Source organism: Syngnathus floridae, chromosome 18 (assembly GCF_059516105.1).
Source record: "Syngnathus floridae isolate MCC-2025c chromosome 18, RoL_Sflo_1.0, whole genome shotgun sequence".
In the NCBI taxonomy this organism is placed as follows: Eukaryota; Metazoa; Chordata; class Actinopteri; order Syngnathiformes; family Syngnathidae; genus Syngnathus; species Syngnathus floridae.
Genome location: NC_142430.1, coordinates 2787071 through 2812641, shown reverse-complemented (window position 1 = coordinate 2812641; position 25571 = coordinate 2787071). Strand labels below are relative to the sequence as shown.

Below are 25571 nucleotides of genomic sequence, written 5' to 3'. Positions count from 1 at the left end.
CACCAATACTGGAGCCCCTCAGGGGTGCGTCCTCTCCCCACCGCTCTTCTCCCTCTACACTAACGACTTCTCCGCAAGTGACTCTTCTGTGAAGCTCCTAAAGTATGCAGACGACACCACTCTCATCGGACTGATCCAGAACGGTGATGAGACTGCGTACAGACAGGAGGTGGAGCGGCTGGTCCACTGGTGCAGCCAAAACCACCTGGACCTGAACCCGCTCAAGACCGTGGAGATGACAGTGGACTTCAGGTGGGGCCCTTCACCACTTTCACCCCTCACTATCTGCAGTAATACTATTCTCTCATCAGACACCTTCAAGCTCCTGGGAACCACAATCTCTCGGGACCTGAAATGGACTGGCCACATAGACTCTGTCCGGAAGAAGGGCCAGCAGAGGCTGCACTTCCTGAGACAGCTCAAGAAGTTCAACCTGCCGCGGGAGCTGCTGAAGACCTTCTACACTGCCATCATCCAGTCTGTCCTCTGCACCTCCATCACTGTCTGGTTTGGATCGGCCTCCAAACAAAACAAGCACAGACTGCAACGGACAATAAGGACTGCAGAAAAGATAATTGGGATCAACCTCCCATCTATCCAAGACTTGTGCCTGTCCAGGACCAGGAAACGTGCAAGTAACATCTCAACAGACCCTTCACACCCAGGTTGCAGCCTGTTTGAACTACTCCCCTCCGGACGCCGTCATAGAGCTCTGTACACTAAAACCAGCAGACACAGAGACAGCTTCTTCCCCCAGGCTGTCGGTCTGATGAACTCACACCACTCTTAGAGTCTCAGAGTCATTACTGTGCAATAACATCCCGCTTTCCACACCTTTTTTGTCTACACTGTTAGTGCTATGTGTTCTCTCTGCATCCATTGCAGCCTGGTCATCCTAGAAGAGGGACCCTCCCATCTGTGGTCTCTTCTCAAGGTTTCTCATTTCCCCTAGCTGGAGTTTTGAGTTTTTCCTTGCCCTCTTGGGAGTTTAAGATCAGTTTAAGATCAGGGGATATTTGAGAATATCGTTCATTTTTCACATGTCCTGAGTGTTGTTGTTAGTCACCTATATGTTGAACAGAGGCTGTGATTTACCGAAGTCAAATTCCTTGTTTGGCACGCTCAAACATGGCGAATAAAAAACTCTTGAATCTTCAATCTTGAGTGCATGTGTGTGTGCGTTACTTTCTGCTGGAGCTGCAGTTGGAGGCTCTGTTTTGACTCCTTGAGATTTATTGCACATCCCTCTGAGGCTCCATGCTTCTGTGACAGGTCTCCACCTTGGACCTGTGCAGAAAAATGGACTATAGAATAATGTTGTCTTCACATGGTATGGGAAAGATGATCATTTTCACTGATGAAGCGGAAATTACGAGTGCACTGTGTTCAAGTGCTTTTGTCAAAGTCAAAGTCAAAGTCTCCTTTATTGTCAATTCCTCCGCATGTCAAGACACACAAAGAGATCGAAATTACGTTTCTCACTATCCCAGGGTGACAAGACAGAGTTCACAACGCACATACAAGTAAACAACACAGGAAAAATAAAACAAGAAGATGAACATATAAGAGTGATAGCATGCTAGCCGCTCCCGATGCACAGCAGAGTCCGGAAAGATGACAGTCAACCAGGCCACTGCGAACACGAGCACACAGCAGGCACGCACTGTCCGGTTCGTGGATCCTATCAGGCGAACGCAACCCATCTTGTCGTCCCGCGAACGAACGTACGCCAGGAGAATGGAAGGCACGGCTGGGCGAGCTGGGTTGGCCGTAAGCCTGGCCCGACGTCTTCGCGCTGGCCCCTCTTCCGCTGCCTCGCAGACCCGCTGCCGACACATCCCAACAATGCTCCAGGACGGAGCAGTCCGAGCTCACGACGCAGTCCAACCGGGGGGAGGAAGAGCAGGCCAGTCCGGCGTCGCTCCATGACGAAGCAGTCCGAGCGCCCTTAATCTCTCCGCACCAAAGTCCAGAACGCCATAAAACCCACTTCCGCCGATGTTGAGCAGAACATGCCCGCCGCACTAGTAGCACAACGTATCACACGAAACGAACACACACAAAACTGCCGGACAAACACTCAGTAAACACTCACAAAACACCGAACGGGACAGAGAGTGGCCGCTGCGTGTTGTCGTAGTTAAGGGAAACGTGGCAGACCCAGAATTTACCCTTACCTGTTATTTAGGTAAAACAGTTTTGGACCCCTTAATTCATCTGCTCCTCCAGGAAGAAGATAAAATTGCATAAGAGCACATACCACACAGTAGTCCTTTCCTACAGGAGGGTACAATATTATCCTCGACTGACTGTGTCACAACTCGTTCCCGGTCATTTCCTTGCGCCTATGTTGTCATGGTTTCTGACCGCGTCTCTGAGTACTCGCCCCTCCCCTCCTGTGTCTACTCACAATCTATGTACCGTAATTGCCGGACTATAAACCGCACCGGATTATAAGCCGCACTAGCTAAAATGCAGGGATATTTCATTTTTTTCTTACATAAGCCGCACCGGACTATAAGCCGCACTTGCACACGAGTTTTTTACAAAGAAAGAAAGTACATAGAAAGCCTTTTTAACGTTTTAATAACATACTTGAACATGTCTTTCTAAACATTGCCTGTGACGCAGCAGTAGTACCGCAGCAACGCGGAAGTGTGCATGCGAGTTATTAGCAAAGAAAGACTGGACACAGAAAGTTTTTTTTAAAGCTTTAATAACATACCTTAACATTTCTTTCCAAACACTGCCTGCGACGCGGCAGTAATACCACAACAACACGGAATTAACACAGCAAAGTCACTGAGACGCGGCGGTAATGGCGGCGGTTACACAGCAGCAACACGGTAGCACAGCACGAACAGGGCTGGTTAAAAAAAACATACCAGTAAAAGTACAAAAAGAGCCGTCTTCATCTTCCTCCTGTGCACTGAAACCAAGTCTTCCTCCTTAGTGTCCGATTGGAATGGCGTTAGATATCCTTCGCCTCACACTTTCTCAGTCTCTTTCGTCGTCGGTTTTATGCATTTCTTCGAGTGTGAAGAGGTTCTGTTCATGCTAATCTTATTCATGCACGAAGTGCTACATTATATTAAACTAGCGAGCGACACGTATAGCTTAAAAGCGGCATCATATTCATTTATTTTATCCCCCATAATGACGGTTTATGTATAAAAGCTTCCTGTCTTTGTGTTAACGTGGGTGTGTGCGTGATGCGCGAGACGATCACGTCTTCTTCGGCGCATTATCTCTTCTTCGTCTGTCTCACTCTTGCTTCCTGCTAGAGCGCCCCCTGGAGAGCGGAGGCCGTAAAAATCCATAAGTACGCTCCAGAGTAGACACAAGATAATGTCATCAACATCGACTGCCTTTGGCTTAAAAGCTGCATCATATGCATTTATTTTGTCCCCCATGATGACGGTTTGTGTATAAAGGCTTCCTTTCAGTAATGTGCGTCTTGATCGCGTGATGCGCGAAATGTAAACAAAAACTAGCGCGTCTTCTTCGGCGCATTATCTCTTCTTCGCCTGTCTCGTTCTTGCTTCTTGCTAAAGCGCCTCCTGGAGGCCGGAGGCCGTAAAAATCCATAAGTACGCCGCGCCGCCGTTTAAGGTTCAAAGTAACCTTCTGAATAAAATGCATTAAAAGTTCACATTCATTACAACCTGTTTTTGGTGAGCAAAATGTCAGAAGAATTGAATTTAAATGCTGATTGATTGGGTTTTAATACAATGCAGATTACTTCACTGGTTTCTTTTATATCAAACAAGTTATTATCAAACAACTTGTTTGATTTAAAAGAAACCAGTGAAGTGATTAAAAAAAGGAAAAACAAGATGAACTTAGTACAATTACAATGCAGATTGTCCAAACAGCGCCACTGCTTTGTGTAATCTCTGAGTGATATGGCAGAGTAAGAGAAAGGGTTTAGAGCACAGGTGTCAAACTCAAGGCCCGGGGGCCAGATACGGCCCACCACATCATTCTATGTGGCCCGCGAAGACAAATTGTGCATCAAATTCGTGTGTCATTACTAGAATTGCAAATTGTCTTCACTTTTAATAATAGCTTTTTTTAGAAATATTTGACCAGTTTTTACTCGTCTGATTTGAAAACGAGTTATTTGTCAGTTTGTTTTGTAGCTTTTACTGTATATAATAGTGTTAAGAGTAAAAGTGATCAAGTCATCACAAAAATCACGAAAAAAATCTTATATAAGCCGCACCTGACTATAAGCCGCAGGGTCCAAAATTTTGGAAAAAAGTCGCGGCTTATAGTCCGGCAATTACGGTACTAATCACAGTCACCTGCCTCTCGTTACCTGTTGCATATTTAAGTCCTGTCTGCGTGTCACTCCCTTGTCGGATTATTTCACGTCTCTTGTCTTTCTGTCCTGTCTAGTCTTGTCTCTTTGTTTCAGTTGCTCTCGGTCTATTTCTGTTAGTTTGCCGATTCCTGTTCGTTTGTTCCCCTTATCTTCCCTTCAAACTCCCTTTTCCCTCAATAAACCCTGGTCCAAGCTGCATTTGGTCGCCTTGCTCCATGACAGACTGCTAGCATCTGTTTTTTAAAACTGAATAATAACTGTGTTTTTAAATATGGCAACAAGTATTAATTGTGATGCTATTACAAATGTTTATGCCTCAGCACTAAGGAGGCCACAAATTAACTAACTAATAGTAAAATGTTTAACAATTCAATATTTACCATTCACGACACTACTCTCTGCCATGTTGAAAGGTCGAAGTTAATCTCATCTCGGCAGCTCGTGTATCAATTTTTTTTTCCAGTTCTCCAATAAAAATTACGAAGTGAGTGGGTGCTCATGTGCATTTTTGACGTCATGTTTTTTGCGGTGTTTTTATTTACTGTAGTGGCCCAAATATAAGACGACCCCGATTATAAGACGACCACCTATTTTTGAAGACTCAAGTTTGAAAAAAGACTTTTTGAACACTAAATTTAATTTTTATACAGAAAATAATTACATCTGAAACAAATGATTATAACAATATATTCGAGAGAATAAGCATGTTATTTTCCCTTATTCAAATCATGCAAAAACTGTCTATCACATCTTAATATCTGAACATTGAAATATGTAAACTAAAGTGCAATCACATTTGTAAATTCTGGTTTTTGAAATGTAAATGACCCAATCTACCGTGATAAAACAACAAAATTGCAATAACTACATTAACCATGTAAGTGAAGTCTAACTGTAGTCTTGAAACAAATCTGAATAAGGAAAACATTGCAATAAAATAATGCAAACTGCTACGCTTGTTGGGGAGCCTGAGGACTCTATAGGGGTTGGCTCGAATGCTCTTTTCGCCCCCTGGTGTCGGTCAGAACACAGGAGGGAAGACGTTGTTCAGTTTTGATTGCTTTACTGAATTATTGGCTAAATAAGTACATAAATAACCTTAAATGAAATACTCTCGGCAACACACCAAACATAAGTCATCGATCGAGACAATAAAATACATTTGCTGGCGACCGTTAGTCGCCGTGCCGCTGCGTAACGGCTACTCGCACGATGCGAGGCAAACTTAAAGGAGCGCGCCGGAGCTGTCAATCAAACGGCGTGCACGCGAAGCAAACCATGATCGTACAACTGGCACAACAGTGGACAGTCCTAACAATGAAATGTACGTATATGCTCAATTTGTGTCAAAGACGCACACGATCACAGCAACATACTCAGTCGATACCAGCAACCTTTAATTTACCGCTGCGCACAAGTGAAAATCGGTATAATGTCTAGACCCAAAATATAAGACAACCCCCACTTTTTCAGTCTTATTTCAATGCAAAAAACATTGTCTTCTATTCAGGCCAAAACGGTATTATGCATTTTATGGCTGGTGCAACTTGTACTCCGGAGCGACTCATAGTCCGGAAAATACAGTACTCACATACAACTGTGAGTTTAGTCAACATTTTATCCCCAAAAAATATTGCAAGGATGACTACTTAATATCTTAAAATGTTTCTCTATCATTAACTTCTCTAGCATCAATGATGATGATGATGGAGTCTCCCGTCGATCTGACGGATGAGTAGACTAGCAGCTATTTCCTTTTAGCGTGACTCATGTGAGAGCGTAGCCCTATCCCTGGGACACAGATACTGCAGGGGATTTTGTCCAGTGTTGACGAGAGAGAACCATGTTTCCTGTGGTCTCTCTTTTCTTGGATGGCTTCTGTCCTTGCCTGTTCAAAGCTCTCGAGTCCTTGGGTGACCTGGTGTCCCCACCTTTCCCTATCGGCAGCTGTGTCCTCCAAGTTTGCTGTGTCCTCCCAGTTTGCTGCATCGATGTTGCAGTTCTTGAGGTTGGCCTTCAGGGTGTCCCTCAATCGGAGACGGGGTCTTTCCAGGCCACGCTGTCCCTCCTTCAGCTGACCATACAGTAGCATCTTTGGTATGCGGCTATCGAACATACGGACGACATGACCTACCCACCGGAGCTGAGCCTTGATGGTCAGGCTTTCAACGCTGGGGAGACTGCACTTCTGCAGGACCTCGAGGTTTGACTCTTTGTCCTGCCACTTGATCTTGCATGTTGAACGCAAGCACCTCTGGTGGAGCCGTTCCTACAGCTGGGTGTGGTGACGGTAGATGGTCCAAGTTTCACAGCCGTAGAGCAGAGCACTCAACACTACTGCTCTGTAGACAGCAATTTTAGTGTGAAGCTTTATACCATGGTTTTGCCACAGCCTCTTTCTCAGGTTTCCAAAAGATGAGCTAGCTTTGGAGATGCGCAGTGAGATCTCGCTGTCCAGAGATCTGTTGCTGGAGATTGTACTGCCTAGGTAGCAGAAGTTCTCCACGGTCTTGAGGTCCGTGTTGCCAGTGGATACTGATGGTGGGGGGAGCACAGCAGGGGTCTGAGGTGACAGGGGGGGTTGGAACATGGCCTCTGTCTTCTCCAGCCTTATAGTCAGTCCAAAGCGCTTACAAGATTCTGCGAAGCGGTTCACATTGTGCTGGATGTCGTCTGAAGTTTTAGCTGTCAGAGCAGAGTCATCAGCAAAGAGGAATTCCTGCAGCAGAGCCTTAGTCCTTGCCTGGAGCCTCCGCAAGTTGAAAAGCTTGGCACTGAAGCGGAATTGGATGTAGACACCTCGGTCACAGTCTGTGAACGCGTCCAGCAGCATTGCAGAGAACAGGATGGAGAGGAGGGTTGGCGCCAGGACAGATCCTTGCTTCACTCCGCACCTGACTGGGAATGGCTCAGATGCTTCACCATTTTCTAGGACCCTGGCTTGCATCCCATCATGAAAGGAAGCGATGAGAGAGGTCAACTTCTCTGGGCAGCTAAACTTGCCAAGGATCTGCCATAGGCCCTCACGATTGACTGTGTCAAAGGCCTTGGTGAGGTCGACAAACACCATATAGAGACCCTTATTCTGCTCTCTGCAATTTTCTTGCAGCTGTCGGATGGCAAAGATCATGTCACAGGTACCTCTGCCTGCACGGAAACCACATTGGGATTCAGGGACAACGTTCTCAGCGACATGGTTTATGAGCCGGTTGAGTTTGCTTCTCGCCAAGATCTTTCCTGCGATGCTCAGGAGGGCTATACCGCGATGGTTATCGCAAGATGTCCTGTCCACTTTTCTCTTGTAGACATGCAGTATGGATGCATCCTGTTGGAAATGATATACTTTTTATCATTGGATTCTATGTAACTACTTTTGTGTGCAAGATTCTCCGCAGTATGTGACCATCTGGCCTCGTGAAAATGACTTGGGGGCATATGGCCGGCTAATGACTGGAGTCATTAGCCGCGCTATACAATAAGCCCCACAGTTAGCTAGACATGATCAGATCATGAGATGGTCATGGGATGGCTGAAGCAGACACACTAAAGAGTATGCCTTTGTTAAGCTAATGGTCATGAGACGTCCATACTGCTTCGACCATAAGAGTATCTCCTTCGTTCTGTGGTAATGAGATAATAATTATGTCCTTCCTGTTTGGAAACCAACTCGATCATGTACACTTGCCCCTTTTGTGGTAATGAGATAATAATTATGTCCTTCCTGTTTGGAAACCTACTCGATCATGTACACTTGCCCCTTTGTTTCTCTCTCAATAAAAGGCAAGGCTAAACTCAGAGCAGAACGCGGAGCTCAGCCACACTTGCTGTGTGTGTCTGAGGTGCGTCCTTCTGCGCAGAAGAAAACGCTAAGCCAAGAAAGACCTACCGTCTCTGAGATTGATTTCAGATAAATGTTGTCAACCCAACACATCCTTAAAGTCTTGAGGGACTTCACCCTTCTTCCAGATGACCTGATACAGGGATGTTAGCTTCTTTACTAGTGCCATGCCTCCATTTTTGTAGATGTCTGAAGGCAACCATTGGCGTTGCATCTGCCAGTGCCATGGCGACCAAGGATGTTAAGCCAGGTGACATGGTCTGAGCCCACTCGGGCATTGAAGTCCCCTAGTAGGAAGACCTTGTCCTTACGGCTAACCTTTGTGAGGAGGCCATTGAGATCTTCGTAGAAGACTTAATTGGCATCCTCAGGATTGGTCATGGTGGGAGCATAGGCACTGATGATGGTTGCGTATTAGTCTTTGCCAATTCTGATGCGCAGGTTCATGAGACGGTCGCTGATGCCCGGGGGCAGGCTCTCAAGTTGTCTTGCTAGGCTTGTTTGCACAGCAAAGCCAACTCCGGATGTTCGCACGTCATCTTCAGGCTTCCCAATGCAGTAGAAGATGTAGCCTCCTCCAACTTCCTCAAACTGACTCTCACCCGCGACTCTGGTCTCACTCAGTGCGGCTATGTCAACCTGGTAACGGCCAAGGACCCTTGCAATGAGGGCGCATTGATCGATTACCTCTGTCGAGTAGGATGAGAGAGGTCAACTCTCTCAGACGTTCCATGCTCCAAGATTTAAGGTTGGTTAAGGTTAAAAGATTTAACAGTTTCTCTGTTGTCTGTGTTTTCGACCGCTGAGATGGATGGCCAGGTAGGTGCGGTTGCCTACCAAGCTCAATTGGGGCAGGCTTATTTTTAGGGAACCTTTTCTATACCCTTCCCCATATGAGGAGAGCAGTGCCATCCCTAAATAGGGCTGCTCTGACACGGGCACCGTATCTACCCCGATGTACGGTGGACAGCCATCACCCTACAGTCGCCTACGTGCAAAGTCATGGCTAGAAGCTCCAAACAACATCCTTTGCCTGCTCCCGTTACCACTTCTCCATCGCCATAGGACTTGGGGGGGGGGGGGGTCAGGTGCCTTGGGCAGGATACCTGTAAGTCTTACCAGCACAAAGATTGTTTTAGGTGTCAAGCAGCCGTACCGTCCCCTTGCCACCCTCTCGCCTTTAGAGGGTCATTGCCCAGCAGTTGCAGGTACTGCCACATGCAGGGCAGCCCAAGAAGGTGCAGCTTTCTTGTTTGGAGCGTGCATCTCCTAGCCTGTTCTTGAAGAGGTATGACCTACCAGGCAGCAGGTGGTTTGTAATAAGAGTTGCCCTCTCCTATCCGATGTGTTGTTTCTGGTGATCCTGAAAGGGGGATCCTTCCATCTGTGGTCCCTTCTCAAGTTTTCTCATTTTCCCCTGGCAGGTTTTTTTTTTTTAGTTTTTCCTTGCTTAAGATCAGGGGATGCTTTGAGAATAATTGTCAATTTTTGGCTATGTGAAGCCCTTTGAGACTGTTTGTGATTTAGGGCTATACAAATAAACTTGACTTGACTTGTTGGGTAGACTAGGTACCATTGGACTTACCATACAGGCATGCAGGAGGCCCAGGTCTGACAGTAGGGACATTTTCCTTAGCCAAAGGGCCCTTGCTGAGGTAGGTTTCTACCTCTCTACAGCCTGCGGTTGCAGTTTAATGTCTTGCCTAGCATCAATAAATCTGGCGAATGTCCACTTCCTGACGAACAAGATGGACGAACTGCTGCTTCTCATTTCAAGGAACCTGGACGTCAGCAGATCCGCCGCCCTGCGCTTTATCGAAACGTGGCTCAACGGACGCACCCCCCACCACGCCGTAGAGCTAACTGGGTTTCGGCTACTACGCGCCGATCGAAACACGGAACTCACGGGAAAAATCAATGGGAGGTGGTCTATGTTTCTATATTAATTAAGGCTGGTATACTGATGTCAGAGTGTTGAAAGAGTCTTGCAGCCCTCTCCTAGAAACACTTTCCATAAACTGCCGGCCGTTTCATTCACTACGTGAGTTCTCCTCGATCGTAATGGCAGCTGTTTACATTCCACCACTCGCACGTGCGATCAAAGCCACACAGGTGCTGGCTGACCAGGTAACAGACATGGAGAGAAAACTACCAAACTCACTGATCATTGTTTTGGGTGATTTAAACAGAGAACCTCACACGCAAACTCCCCAAATACAGACAGCACATAACGTGTCCCACCAGAGGGACAAAGACACTGGACCGCTGCTACTCCGTAATAAACGACGCATACCGCTTTGTGCCCTGTGCAGCTTAAGGACTCTCGGACCACTGTCTAGTTCATCTGATCTCAACCTACAGGCAGAAATACAAAAATTCTAAGCCTGTGGTGAGGACTGTGAGGAAATGGGCAGTGGAGTCAAAGCAGGACCTCCAAGCCTGCTTAGACTGCACCGATTGGTGTGTTTTAGAAGCTGCACCTTCAGATCTGCATGAACTCACCGATACTGTGACATCATACATCAGCTTTTGTGAGGACTTGTATATGCAGACTAAGACCTTCTGCACGTACAACAACAAACCGTGGTTTACACCAAACCTCAGAATTCTGAGCAAAGCCAAGTAGGAGGCCCACACGAGTGGGGACCGGGACCTGTTCAGGCAGGCCAAGAACACACTGAACCAAGAGATCAGGATAGCCAAGAGGTGCTATGGGGAGAGCCTGGAGAGACACCTCTCTGCCCATCCTGATCCCTCAACACTGTGGAAAGGCTTGCAGAGCATCACGGGCTTCAACTGTGGAAAACCCATGGCTTGCAAACCAGACAAACAGGTTTTACTGCAGGTTTGAACCGTCCACCCACACAACAGGGCCTCCTGCATCACAATCAACATCCACACCTCCCCCCACAACCCCCTCTTGTTCACACCTCCATCATCGTTATCACCTACTCTCGCTCTTTCAGAAGCGGCGCCTGCACTTCAGATCCGCGAAGAGGAGGTGTGTCAGATGTTCCGGAGACAAAAGATCAGGAAGGCCAGACGGCATGTCCCACTCCTGCCTGAAAGTCTGTGCTGAACAACTGGCACTCACCTATGTACGGATCTTCAACCGTTCCCTGGAGCTGTGTGAGGTGCCCTCGTGCTCCAAAAGCTCCACCATCATGGATGGTGAAGCCCGCCACCGCAGGTTTGAATGTCACCCTGACATCTGTGGTCATGAAATTCTTTGAGAGGCTAGTGTTGAGCCACTTGAAGGACATCACGAGCCCCCTGCTCGACCCCCTGAAGTTTGCCTACCGTGCAAACAGGTCGGTGGACGATGCTGTCAACATGGGACTGCACTACATCCTGCGCCACTAGATACCCTGAGGGTCCACCAGAAGCTCATCCAGCTCGCGGTGCCTACCTCCACCTGTCAGTGGATCACCAGCTTCCTGACCAACAGGAGACAGCATGTGAGGCTGGGGACCATCACATCTAACACCCGGGCCACCAACACCGGCGCCCCTCAGGGGTGCGTCCTCTCCTCACTGCTCTTCTCTCTCTACACCAACGATTGCTCCTCAGGCGACTCTTCTGTGAAGCTCCTGAAGTATGCGGACGACACCACTCTCATCAGACTGATCCGGTACGGTCATGAGACTGCGTACAGACAGCAGGTGGAGCGGCTGGTCCACTGGTGCAGCCAAAACCACCTGGAGCTGAACCGGCTCAAGACCGTGGAGATGACAGTGGACTTCAGGAGAGACCCTCCACCACTTCCACCCCTCACTATCCTCAGTAATGCTATTCCCACCACAGACACCTTGAAGTTCCTGGGATCCACAATCTCTCGGGATCTGAAATGGACCGGCCACATAGACTCTGTCCGGAAGAAGGCCCAGCAGAGGCTGTACTTTCTGAGACAGCTCAGGAAGTTCAACCTGCCACAGGAGCTCCTGAAGACCTTCCAAACTGCCATCATCCAGTCTATCCTCTGCACCTCCATCACTGTTTGGTTTGGATCGGCACCAAACAAGACAAGCACAGACTGCAACGGACAATCAGGACTGCAGGAAAGATAATCGGGACCAACCTCCCATCTATCCAAAAATTGTACGTACCTGTCCAGGACCAGGAAATGTGCACACAACATCTCTTCAGACCCTTCTCACCCAGGTCGCAGTCTGTTCGAACTACTCCCCTCCGGACGGCGTTACAGAGCGCTGTACGCCAAAACCAGCAGACACAGCTTCTTTCCCCAGGCTGTCGCTCTGATGAACTCACACCACTCATAGAGTCTCACAGACATCACTGGGCAAAAATATCCTGTTCTTGCCACTTAAATGTTTTTAGTCACCTGAACGTTGTTAGTCACTTAAACGTTGTACAGAGACCGAGATCAACCGGAGGCACATTCCTTGTTTTGCATGCACAAACTTGGCCAATAAAGCTGATTCTGATTCTATTATATTTTAACAAACACGCATCATTATAAAGGTTTTTCTTTTGTTTGTTCGCGGCTAAGATCATGCAAGCTGTTTCCAAATTCGCAGGCTGCGTCCTCCAAGGCCGGTTCAAAGGCTGGGTCCTTCGTAGCCAGCTCCAAAGCTGTGGCACATTTGGACAGACGGACTATATCCGTACAAATTAATAGGCAGCATCTTTCAACGCACAATATAGCGACAACGTGGTGTAATTTCCGGAGCAACAAGACAGCACCGCTGGTGTCCAAATTCACACAACCTGCGACAACCAGCCCTCGAATCTGGCCTGGTTTCTATGGAGACGGGCCATGAGTTAAGGCTATGAAAATGTGACCTTCGCAGCCTTCATTTTGCCTTTCTCTTCTTCTACACTTTCCTACCCTCTTCTCAACGTTTAATACGTCATGCCACCTGAAGACGCCCTGATTGGTCTAGCGACGACACATCACTTGTGTCTGGAACTTCAAAGTAAATGCTCCACCGGAAAAACTGATCACTTGCGTACAAGAGATTTTTCATCTTCGTTTCCAACAGCTTCGGCAACTGGGTCTGTTGAATGCATTGCTGTAGAGGAGCAATGTGAGCGTCAGGAAATTCTGCTACGAAGCCGCCATCACAAATATATTTTCTTACAATGGAGTGAAAAGAAACAAGTGAATCAAAATTACTTAGTGTTACTCATGCAATGAATCTGAACAAATATAAATTTCTAAGATACTGTTGGCTAAATGGCATGTTTATAAATGTTGATACATTAACCAGACACCTTATTTATATGCGTTAACTGTTGGTCAAGCCACAAATTACAAAGAACACATGACCTTGTAGTTGAGAGCTTTATTTCTTAGGCTCTGTGTTTGACACCTATGGGCAGTTGTGTTCACATGTTCTGAGTTCCGAAATAAATATTTTAAAAAGTAATACGAAACAAGCCCGTCACCATGGAAACAAAGGCCAGTTTTAAGGCTGTGTTTCTGTCTCACGTGACGTACGTCGAGTAGCTTTGAAAATTATGTCACGTAACCTGAAAACCGGTCGAAAAACCTGCCTTCTGAGGACGCAACCTGCGGATTTGGACAAAGCTGCAGTCGCGTTTTGACTGTTCCTACACCGGCGCAAGCACAACAACGATTGGACATTGTTAGGGTTTTCCAGGTTATCTTTATCATAGGATTATGTTGGAATGCAACAGGTAATAAATACCTTACCTTGTCCTCCTTATCACAAGGTCGTAAAACATCCTCTGAGATGTTTAGACTAGAGGACAAGGGCTTTCTCCTCAGCCTACTCATCCCCCCACTCTGTTTCTCTTAATAAATATCCTCTTGCAGGAAGGAGGGTTCAGACCTCCATTCGAACATCGCTGCACGCACAGCGACGAATGGACTCTCCACCTGCAGGTGTCTAAAAGGACTTACTTGTCTCCCGTGTGGTTCTTGCAAGATAAGTTGGAGTGAGCAAATCTCTAACATTTTGGTGCCGAAACCCGGGATCCCTCATACCCGCTATCTGGCTGACGAAGGAGGACGTGCTGCATAGTCGACAAGCCAGCGTCCATTAGGAGGACCTGGAGAAAAAAGTCCTGGGAAGAGAATTCTTCGCTGGGCCAGCATCTTAGGTCTGCCTTCGTCTGACAGAGGTGGATTGACGGGACCCGGCAGTGCAACGAACCAGGGGACAAGGAGAGATACGGCTTTTGATTATCCGAGCTATGAGATACGGCTTTGGTTTATCCGAGCTATGAGATACGGCTTTGGTTTATCCGAGCTATGAGATACGGCTTTGGTTTGTCGGAGCTATGAGATACGGCTTTGGTTTGTCCGAGCTATGAGATACGGCTTTGGTTTGTCCGAGCTATGAGATACGGCTTTGGTTTGTCCGAGCTATGAGGCCTAAAAAAAAAAAAAAGCGCTGGAGTTTGTGTGATTGAGAGTGTGACTGGTAGGATAAATTGACTAAATAGCAGTTCTAGCATTGATCCACGGAAATAATACAGGCAAGTAATTTGTTGAAAGGTCAAGTTAAACCTGCACTGAGGATCCTCAAAGAAATAAATAAGTAATAATATTATTAATAATAATATTTTTGAGACAAAGAAATTATATAACCTAAAACTACTAGAATTAAGATGGGAAATAAAAACGGTAAATCTCTACCTCTTGACGGAGATGAGAAGTACATGGCGAGTAGATTTCTTAATTGTATGCAATATATGCCGAAGTGGAAGAAAAAGTATGGAGTAGAAGGGAAGTTGAGAGTTGAAGTGTGGAAGATAGTAGTTGATGTTTTAGAAGAGAGTGTGGATAGAAAGAAAAATGGACTGAAAAAGAAAAGAAAAGAGAGAGAATTGGATTGTGCTAAAATGTGGTTGAAAGCTTCACAAGAAAGAAGAGAACAAATCCAAAAGACAAAAGATAGAAAGTTGAAAAGTGATGAGGCCGCTATTCAATTGAGATTTGAAAAAGAATTCTGGGTACATAGTGGCATCCCATTCAATGATGCAGATGAGAGTGCTTATCAGCAACATCTTAAAATTGCGCTCCTCACTGGTTTCCCCCCTGACTTGGGCAGTTGGGTGAGGAAACACTTGGTGGAAGCGGACACTGCTTGGTTTACAAAAAACATGCAGTGGCCCAGAGACGCTGACAAAGGGATTGAGAAAGGCAAAAGTTCTGATGTATTTCATCTAGATGATGATAATGATCTCAATGAAGATACAATGATCTTCTTCCAAAGTTCCCAAAGGGGCAGAGGAAGAGTTAGATACCAACAAGGTCGCAAGCCACCATTCAAATCAAAACCCCTATCAGATTCAGACAACTGTTGGAACTGTGGCAGACGAGGACACTATGCAAGAGTGTGTCGTTCTGCAAAACAAAACCAATCAAGGGGTGGAGGAAGAGGCAGAGGAAAAGCCAAATTTTTAGCATGACAAGCTTCCTCCTCTTTGACCGTTCATACTCATACAAAGAAAGAATTAACAGATGTCCATATGACAACAAAACATGTGATTCACAGGTTATTAAAATTCTTTCTTATTAGAGCTCCTGTCCATACAAGAAGTATGACAATGCTGTTTGTATGCCCAATGACAAATGACCAGAGATCAAATTGTGTTACACTAAAGTTAAAATATGCAAATCAAGTGGTAAAGAAATGCAACTTGCTTCTAGAAGATAAATAAATAGAATTAGAATGTGCTGTCCTCGTGTGCATGGGAGGGACCAGCTCATGATCGACCACAGGAAATGGCCAGCCTGTGACGAATCATTGTTGCTGAGACCTACCTTCCGCACGCGAGAGCTGTGCATGTGTGTGCGTATGTGTAAAAGTTAAAGTTAAAGTCCCAAATTGATGAAGATTGGCTAAACTTTTTGTATAAAGAAATTTGCTAGACTGTTGTCTATTCAATTTACACCGCAGAACAGAAACAATTTTGACAGATAAAAATGAGAGGAAAAGAGAGAAATCTGTTTGCGAGCAGAAACTAATCCACGCTAGTGCATGTTAAGTGTCGAGCTCACATGAGAAATTCGATGAAGAAAAAAAAAAAAAAAAAAAACGACAGAACATGCTTTCAGGAATTGGAAGGAGCTAAATTGTGAATTTAAGATTTTGCAATGCTACATTTAATAGGAATAATTGATTGGTTGTGTTATAAGATTATACAAAATTCTAAATGCAAGCTAACTCTGAGAGATTGAGTTCTTCAAATTTAAAAACAAAGAAAAAAATTCAGATTAATTTCCCAGTTGTTTGTTTTAGTTAAGTTTTTTTTTAATTGGTGGATTGTTCTACCAGGAAACCTGAGTTGAAAATGATATATGAATGTTGTGTGGTGAGCTTGGATGAATTGGGACCAATGTGATAGGAAGACTCCTTTTTGGAGACTGTGTGAGATACATATGATGAGCATTGATTAATGATTGCCTGAATGAAAGGTTGAATGGTTGAAGTCGTTGGCGACTACTATGGAAAATTAGTAGAGCGACTTTGATGAAAGAGTGATTTTGAGCAGGTTGAATGTTAGAAAGAAACACGTAGCTTTTGGATTGATAATTAACTAGAGAAAAAACTGGAGAACCAGTAACACATGTAGAAGAGGTGTGAACTGGGAAATTGAGAAGCGTTTTGGAAAGAAAGTCAAATTAAATGATGATGGAATCGTATGTAGTAAAGAACGCATTCTCCCAAAAAGTTTGTCAAGGTGTGAGGCATGGGCGTTGCCAAGCCTTAAAGGAGGGAGTGAGTAGGACATATAGTGGAAGATAGTAATAATACAACACTTTATGACAACGAATTTTTGAATACATTTGGTGTTATACTGTGGTAAATTTTTTGTTCTGGTGTAGATAGGTTAGCAACACGAGAGATTTAGAGGTTCAAAAGAAAGACAGTTAAAAGAAAACATTTTTGATTTGGACAATTGCAGGCTAACAGGAACATGAGAATGATAAGAACTACGAGGTGGGATCCAGTTTCATTGGGGAGATTGAGAATTCACAGCACCATACTCTAAGTCACATTTTTGAGCAAGCATGACAATAACATGTGAGAGGTCAAGACATACAGATCAGGGCTTGATGTGGAACGCGGACCTCGATGAGTTGATTTTCAATAATGATACTGAAGAAAACATACTGTCCGATTAAATTGGAACTATAGATAAAATGTAGCTCAAAAATAGGATGAGTTGCAGGATTTACAATATAAAAACGAGACCGCTGTTATTCGAAGAATTTGAAGTTTGGTAAACAAATGTTACCAGCAAATTGATGGAAGCAGCTACATTTGGAGATAGTCTTACAAGTTTGACGTCCCAGTCTGTCATTCTCAGTGTCAGGGTCCCTGAAACCCAATCTGAGACTTCGCCTGCAGCCGTGAACAACCACAAAATGGTACCTGGCTCTGAAGCACCTTTGACGGAGGACAAGAAAAGACTGCTGTTGTGCTTGGAGGGGGACAAGTACACTCCGGAGGAAATACAACATCCTCGGTGACGGAAAAGACAGTGAAAAGCGGAGGAACTCACAATGATGAAAATTGACTCATTTGAACAATGGACTCATTCAAGAGTGATGGATGGGGTCGCTCTGAAGCAACAACAAAAGAACACCAACTTGAGAAGGTGAAGTGCGGCAAAAAGATATGGATTTGGAGTGTCCGACAACCAAATCGCACTCCTTGGTACGGCGTTACCAAATTTGGTGAAGCTTGGTTCAAAGTGGAAGGGAGGTTCATTGTGCACTGAGTTTGACAGAACTGAGGAGATTTGATAAATAAATAAATAAAAATTTGAAAAATACATAGGGCTACAGAGAAAAGTATTATAATCAGAGATTGAACGGATTTGGATAAAACAAATAGGCTAAAACGGTAGGAAACAAGAGCAAGATCTGATATTTTGGCTCATCAAGCTTAAGACCTAGAGGTCGAGTTATATAAATTTTAGAACAGGACATTTGGCAGTCAGGAGGAAGCTAGGTTGCTCAATGTACCTACTCAATACAATAGTAAGGTTTTTTGTACCACAGTGAAGGTTGGATGGTCAGAAAGTTAGGTACGTTCCATTTTTGACATTCACACAATCATGCATAGGAGTCACACGGCGACAGTTAACAAGTCGATGACTGCAATAGGGGCCACCTACGACTACACCGACATGAAAAAGTAGAAGTGAGAGAGCAGAGTATGGGATTATATGCTAAAACGTCTGCTATACAGTTACCGATAGGAGATTCTATCAAAAGAAGCTACATGAGAGATGGATTAGGATCCCTTTGTCTGTGTTTTCTGTGTTTGAGCGTAATCTCTGTAAAATTGTGACAGTCTGTTGTCGTTCGTCTGAACTTTGTATGCCGTTTTGTGTATGCGTGCGTGCAGATGTGTGTGTGCACACCCTGTGTGGGTGCGAGCGTGTGAGGAGAACGAAGGCACGGGTAAGACAATTTTTTTTAAACCAGGAGGCAATAAATGGGAACGCCCCTGTCATAAATAGTTTTTGGTTAAAGGGAATCATTAGGAGGTGTTCAAACTCTTCCCGCAAACACTCCTATTTGCCAGTTAAATGGGCACGACAATTGACTACGAGAGTTGCAAACAACAGATGAAGAGCAGTCCTTGGCAGATTATATGATCAGGACGCTCAAACTGTGTCAAAGACAAATTTACTGCCGCTTGATCTTTCTTCCTCACAGGTCGACAACCCCATCAATCCAGGAGACTGGGTCTACATCAAGGTCATCAAAAGAAGGAACTGGGCCAGCCACGACGGGAGGGGTGTTATGTGTGTTCGAAACTCCCCTTTTCCTCCACACTAGGTCGCTTGGAGGCCAGAGCGATGAATGTCACTGAAGCGAAACACGGTGCCTAAGATGAACACTTCTGGGCAAATCTCAATGTGACTGTTAGAGGATGAACAATACCACAAATGGCCTACACGGAGAGACCAGCTGGAGTGAATTACACATGTTACATCCAAGGTAGCAGGACCCACAAATGCATTAACGACAACTGCTCTCCAGGAGGAAACTGGATGGGAGCTTTGGACATCACCGCTGTGTGCCAGGATGAGAGGGCAGTTTTCAAGGTGTAAGGGCTCTACTAACAACATGGCTGCACCATCGGACGGGACCTACTTCATCCAGAAGTTCAGAGGCACTGCCTCACCTGCATCCTATGGGTGCACGTGCCTGTTCAGAACGGATCGTGGTTTTGTGGTCACAAGAGTTGTCCGATGCTGCCTGCCAACTGGACACGAGTGTGTGCGCCAGTGTGCGTGACAGACCTCACCTACTGAGTAGAACATCATCAGCTGACGAAAAAACGAGCACATATACAACTTCTTAGACGTGACAGATGTGATAATGATAATGAGACGTGGATTGCGTAGATGCTGTTCTGTTGAGTATGTTTTACGGAAACTTGTTGATTTGACCATCAAATATGCTTCGCAAGTGATGGATGTAATGATGTACTGTTTCTGTGTTTTTATTTTTATTTTTTATTTGATAGCATTCTGGTCGCCTAAGGCAGAGGGGCCGTGTAAGAATTTTCCTGCTAATAACATCTGGCCAGCAGGTTTTTCGCTTACACAATAAGTTTGATCTGGGGTATTGAGGTAATTCCTCATCTTCACTGGAAAGTGTTGCTATCATTGTTTGGTTTTTTTGTTTTTACTATTCTTCTTTCTTCATTGTACATATATATATGTTTTTTTCTTACTTGTCTTTGTTGTTTGGAATGGCATAATCATATGATAAAACAGGAGGGAGATGTTAGGGTTTTCCAGGTTATCTTTATCATAGGATTATGTTGGAATGCAACAGGTAATAAATACCTTACCTTGTCCTCCTTATCACAAGGTCGTAAAACATCCCCTGAGATGTTTAGACGAGAGTACAAGGGCTTTCTATTCAGCCTACTCATCCCCCCACTCTGTTTCTCTTAATAAATATCCTCTTGCAGGAACGAGGGTTCAGACCTCCATTCGAACATCGCTGCACGCACAGCGACGAATGGACTCTCCACCTGCAGGTGTCTAAAAGGACTTACTTGTCTCCCGTGTGGTTCTTGCAAGATAAGTTGGAGTGAGCAAATCTCTAACAGACATGACCTCACGGAAATCGGAAAGAGCACACTTGAAAAAAATCGGATTGGGAGCCAAAAACTATTGATCGGGACATCACTTACACACTAAAACATTTGTTAATTACATCAAATAAAATCGCTCATTGAATATAAACCCTATTACTTTTGTGTTTTGATCGCACATCCATATGCATAATTCCTGTTAAATAAATACATGAAAACTGTCAAATGGATTATTTAGTCAACCCTTATAATATGTCGCTTCATATCACAAAGTTGTCAACATACTGTTAAATTAAACAAATGGCTAAAATATAATACGAGTTACTTACGCGCATTACTCAACCGGGAAGTTACAAAATTTACTCATAAATAATATCGATGAAAAAAATGAAATACATACGAACCCAAAAAGTTTGAGAATGAGAGTCTGTATCTGACGAAATTCATATTGTTTGTGTCTGTTGTTCCCACTAAATGTCGCGTAACCTCCTTTCCGTGTGCTAAAAAAGGACCATATTTTCATACTTGTTGCCTGTAGTTTTCGCCTGTTTGCAAAAATACACAATGTCCGAATAAATACGTTGACAATTTCACTACTTTTTCTAGTGATGGCAAAATAAAAATACTTTAATTCAAATCTTTCCTTCTCGAAACATAAACTCAGAAAATAAAAAACGAATGCGATAAAGGCTTTGTGTTAAAGTCATTTGTGAAAGAGGACCCCTCGGTCAACAATGGCGGCGCCCGGCGGAACGTTAAATTGTGAGGACTTTTCCATGTTTCAGGTAATTCAAAAATAATGTTTGTTCGTTCTTGTTCCGCGCCGTGTACATGCCTTTCGATGGTCCTGAATGTTCCACTTGTAGGCAGTCACTTCAGGACCCCTGGAAAGTGAATACAGATACTCAAATTATATTTTAAAACAATTCCTGAAATCGTGGGAAGACTGCAATTCAGTGCGCTGAGAATAAGTATGTACTGAATTGTAGCGATATAGCGTTGAACTGTCTTCGCCGTAATTTTCTATGCTGAAGCTTCAATTCACTTTCCGATTTTTTTGGTAAATCCTTAATATTTGGTACGATTGTTGACAGCAATACTCTCTTAGGTGTGTCAACTTTAAAAGAACACTTTCAAAGTAGTTATTTTGCCGTAGCGGGCGGCTGTTGGTACCAGACCCGTGTGTGTGCGTGTGCGTGTGTGTGTGCGTGTGCGTGCGTGTGTGTGTAACACGTTAACAAGAAGTACTGGGTGTGTTGTTTTTTTCTTTGTAGGTTCTTAATAACCAAACCGTACATTGAGGAAGAAGAACTTTTACTTTCTTTCAACACGCTTCACCACATACAGTCTACATTTACGTCTCACTCGTCCTGTTTATTTTCTCATTCTTCAAGCGCTCCCTGCTGTCCGGAGGTACATGTTACATTCACATCAACAATGATAAGCAGATCTCCATTTGCTCATATCATTACATCTTCCTTTTTTTTTTAAACTACCCCTTTAACTGAACGACGCTCTATATAGACAAAACTGACGTTGTCTGTCTTATCTGATGCATACTCTTGAAAACAAATAATTATTCTCTTTTAACTCGTTAAGCTCAACTCAGATACCTTATAGTCAACAGAATTAGCTTACAATAACACCAGTCTGTATCACACACATATACAACTGTACTTAAAGAGATGTGTAATCAATGTAAAACTAACATGTAAACATTTAAATCTGTTCAATGCGTTTCTCAGGTGGCTTGACTCTTCTTTGAGATTTTCTGATTGCTAGTTCTTGTGCATGGTTAGGTAACTCGTGATAGAGTTTTGAGCTTGTTCAGCTGGCTCAGATCTCTGTTCTCCAGTTGCAGTTTCTTTTAGAAGATCTCTGCGATTTCGACTCAGAATAGCGCCATCTTCTGTTTGAATGGTATACGACCTTGGTTGAACTTCACTCAGCACGTTTGCGTTTTGCGTCCATGTGTTTGTTTTGTCTGTCTCCAGCATGCAGTTCAGGTAAGTTCCTTGTTTCTCTATCATAATAGAACTTCTGCTTTGCTTTTTGCTGCTCCTTGAACTTCTTCATGCTGTTTCCCTCCTTCGTCTTAAGCAAGTCATCCTGAATGGGCAGATTTGATCTCAGTCGTCGTCCCATAAGTAGCTGCGCTGGCGACACACCACAGTCAAGCGGTGTTGTGCGGTATACTAACATGCTCCGGAAGAAGTCAGTTTCACTGTCACGTGCCTTGCTCATCAGTCTCTTCACAGTTTGGACTGACTTTTCCACCAGGCTGTTGGACTGTGGATAATAAGGACTTGATGTTGTGTGAACAAAGTCCTAAGCCTCTGCAAATTGTCTGAACTTCATGTTGGCAAATTGTGGTCCATTGTCTGTCATAACTTCAGTCGGCACGCTGTGTCTTGCAAATATCGCTTTCATGGATGTAATCACACCTTCTGCAGTCGTAGTATGCAATCTACAGACCTCTGGGTACAGGGAGTAGTTGTCAGTGACCGCCATGTAGTCCTTGCCTCCAAAAACAAAAAGATCAGCACCCACCTTCCGATAAATTCGGTCTGGCACCGGGTGTGGCTTGAGTGGCTCTGCAGGATTGCTTACTCGGTACTTCAAACATGTTGAGCAGTTTGACACCTCGTTTGTAACATCCTGGTTAATCCGTGGCCAATACATAACCTCACGTGCTCTCTTTTTGCATTTTTCGATTCCAAGATGTCCTGCATGTATCTTCTTGAGCATCACTCCTCGAAGACTCTTTGGAATAACTATCTTGCTTCCTTTGTAGATGGAGCCTTCCACCACGAACAGTTCTGCTCTGATATTCCAGTACTCCTGAATAACAGTTGGACTGTATTGTTTACAGTCGGGCCATCCATCTTTGATAGTTTTGTATAGCATTCTTAGTGTGTCATTTTTGTATGTTTCCTTTTTTATGAGTTTAATTTTTCCATCCGAAACAGGCAATGCATTTGTCATCATGTTAACGTAGACTTGTACATCAATGTCCATTTTGGAGTTAGCTGGCTCTTTTGGGTCGACAGCTCTGGAAATGTGTCAGCTGTGTACATCATCTTACCATGAATGTACATCACATTTAGTGCGTAGTGTTGCAGTCAGATCATCATTCTTTGTATTCTCAGTGGACAGTCATTCAGCGGCTTCTGCAGCAACGGAATCAATGGTTTATGGTCAGTTTCAACACTGATTGCTTGCCCTGAAACAAACAGGTGAAATCTTTCGCAGGCATATGTTATGCTGAGCAGTTCTTTTTCAATCTGTGCATATCTTGTCTCCGTGTCTGTCATGGATCATGAAGCATATGCAACAGGCTGCCAATCACCATATTTCTGCATGAGTACTGCTCCAAGGCCACTTTGTGATGCATCTGACGAGATTTTAATTGGTCTCACAGGGTCATAGAACTTCAGAATGGGCTCTTCTGTGAGCAACATCTTCAGTTCGCACCACAATTTCTCATGTTCATGATTCCACTCCCATTCTATTTTGTTTTCAGTCAGCTGTCTCAGTGGCGGCATCTTTTCAGAAAGGTTGGGTATGAATTTTCCCATGTAGTTGATCATGCCATTAAACCTCTGTACATCCTTCTTGCATTGTGGCCTTGGCATGTTTTCAAGTGCTGACACATTTCTGGGATCCGGTCTTACGCCTTCATTTCTCAGGATGTCCCCTACAAATGTCAGTTCCTTCACGCCGAGCAGGCATTTTTCTTTATTCAGCTTCAGATTTGCTTTTCTGGTTGCTTCAAGAACATTTCTCAATCGTATGTCGTGTTCTGTTTTTGAAGTTCCCCACACAATGATGTCATCCATTGATGTGTCCACTCCTTCGAGGTGCTCATAGATCACGTGTATTGTTTTGTGATACACTCTGGCGCTGAAGCAATGCCGGAATCTATATCTACCAAATGGACTGTTGAATGTGCATAGTTTTGAACTAGCATTGTCTAGTAGTGATGGGTCCGGCAACACCGATGCGTCGGCGCATGTGTCGAGCTCATAGAGCTAAGCCCCGTGTCAGTGCGCATATCGCTTTCAAAAAGTCACGTGACCGAACGAGCAGCAGTGTTGTCTGTCAAAGAAGCGTGCTTTAGCTCTGTTAAAGGAAGCACATTGTCAACGGGATGGATCTGCTAAAACAATATCTGATCTTTTTCGGTTCATCCTCGAAGTTATCAAGATTTATGGAGCAGCCCCAAGTCAGATACTGGGACAATCAAAAGACCCACTACACAGCACTCCAGCCTCATCTGTGCCGTGTGAGAAATTGTGTCCAAAAAGCGCAACAGGCTCAATTTCAAAACATTGGAAATTCTTATTGTTTTAAATAAAATTAGTAAAAAACAAATCCCAGTGCACAAGCATCCTCTTTCACATGTTCACTTACATTTTCATGTTACGGTACATGTTCACATTATTGATTGACTGTAACTAAAAAATAAAATATATTTTCAATTTAAATTGATATGTGATACAATACAATATAAAATATAATTACTTAAATTAATTCATGTATATACTAGGTCATCAAATCATTGTCAGTCGAGTCTGTCAACTAGGTTGCCTGTAGTATTTTTAAGGTCCAGCGGGTGTCAGCAGTCAGCGACACAGTATCGGCACAGTGTCAATACAGTTCGGCAATGTGTCGAAACGATACACGACGCCTCATGGATCCATCACTATTGTCTAGCTTTAATGGCTAAAATCCTGATGATGCATCCAGTTTGCTAAAGTATTTTGCATTTGCAAACTGTGACATGATTTCTTCTCTCGTGGGGAGTTTGAAATGTTCTCTCTGTATAGCTCTGTTTAGATCTCTTGGATCCATGCATACTCTTGGCTGTCCATTACTTTTCTCAACAATAACAAGAGAACTCACCCACTCTGTAGGTTCATCAATTTTCCCAATCACCTCCAGTCTCTCCATCCGATCCAGCTCATCCTTCAGTGGCTTTTGAAGAGCAAATGGTACTTTGCGGCATGGATGAATCACTGGTGGCATTTTGGGTCTGATTCTCTTGAATTCTCTCTCTGATATGACGTTCGCCTGGGCACCTGTATCTAGTTTAAACTCCATGTGCGTGTCATTCACTTTAAGTGTCATCATCCAATCTTGTTTTTCCACCTTGTTTTCTGTCACAGTGTCCACATAAAATTTATCAGAGTCATCTTCATCCACTGCATGGACTTTGTTTTGGGGTCTGATTTCTGCAGCACCGAGCATAGTGGTTATTTTTATTACAATTGTTGCACGTTTTGCCATAAGCCGGAGATTTTTTAGGGGTTTTTTAGAAGTTTTTTTCTTTACGATCTGTGTT

At 44.2% G+C, this 25571-nt stretch overlaps 2 protein-coding genes across 7 annotated transcripts in view; one reads left to right on the top strand and one right to left on the bottom strand.

Moving 5' to 3' along the window:
- fam162a (family with sequence similarity 162 member A) overlaps positions 1-20787 on the bottom strand; it is a 63510-nt gene extending 42723 nt beyond the window's left edge. Inside the window, exons 1-2 of one of the 2 annotated variants that reach the window (XM_088360307.1) lie at positions 20632-20787; positions 1096-1287 (exon numbers count right to left, since the gene is read on the bottom strand). In XM_088360307.1, coding sequence (XP_088216433.1) covers positions 1096-1287; positions 20632-20674 — 235 coding nt within the window. In that variant the 5' untranslated portion in view covers positions 20675-20787. The remainder of the gene's footprint in view (positions 1-1095; positions 1288-20631) is intronic. The other variant, XM_088360308.1, reaches the window with a different exon arrangement.
- The window catches only part of mix23 (mitochondrial matrix import factor 23), a 60194-nt gene continuing 55361 nt past the window's right edge, over positions 20739-25571 (top strand). For 3 of the 5 annotated variants that reach the window (XM_088360311.1, XM_088360309.1, XM_088360310.1), the window contains exons 1-2: positions 20947-21012; positions 25144-25221. In XM_088360311.1, coding sequence (XP_088216437.1) covers positions 20962-21012; positions 25144-25221 — 129 coding nt within the window. In that variant the 5' untranslated portion in view covers positions 20947-20961. Of the gene's footprint in view, positions 21013-25143; positions 25222-25571 lie in introns of all 5 variants that reach the window. The other 2 variants (XM_088360312.1, XM_088360313.1) reach the window with 2 other exon arrangements.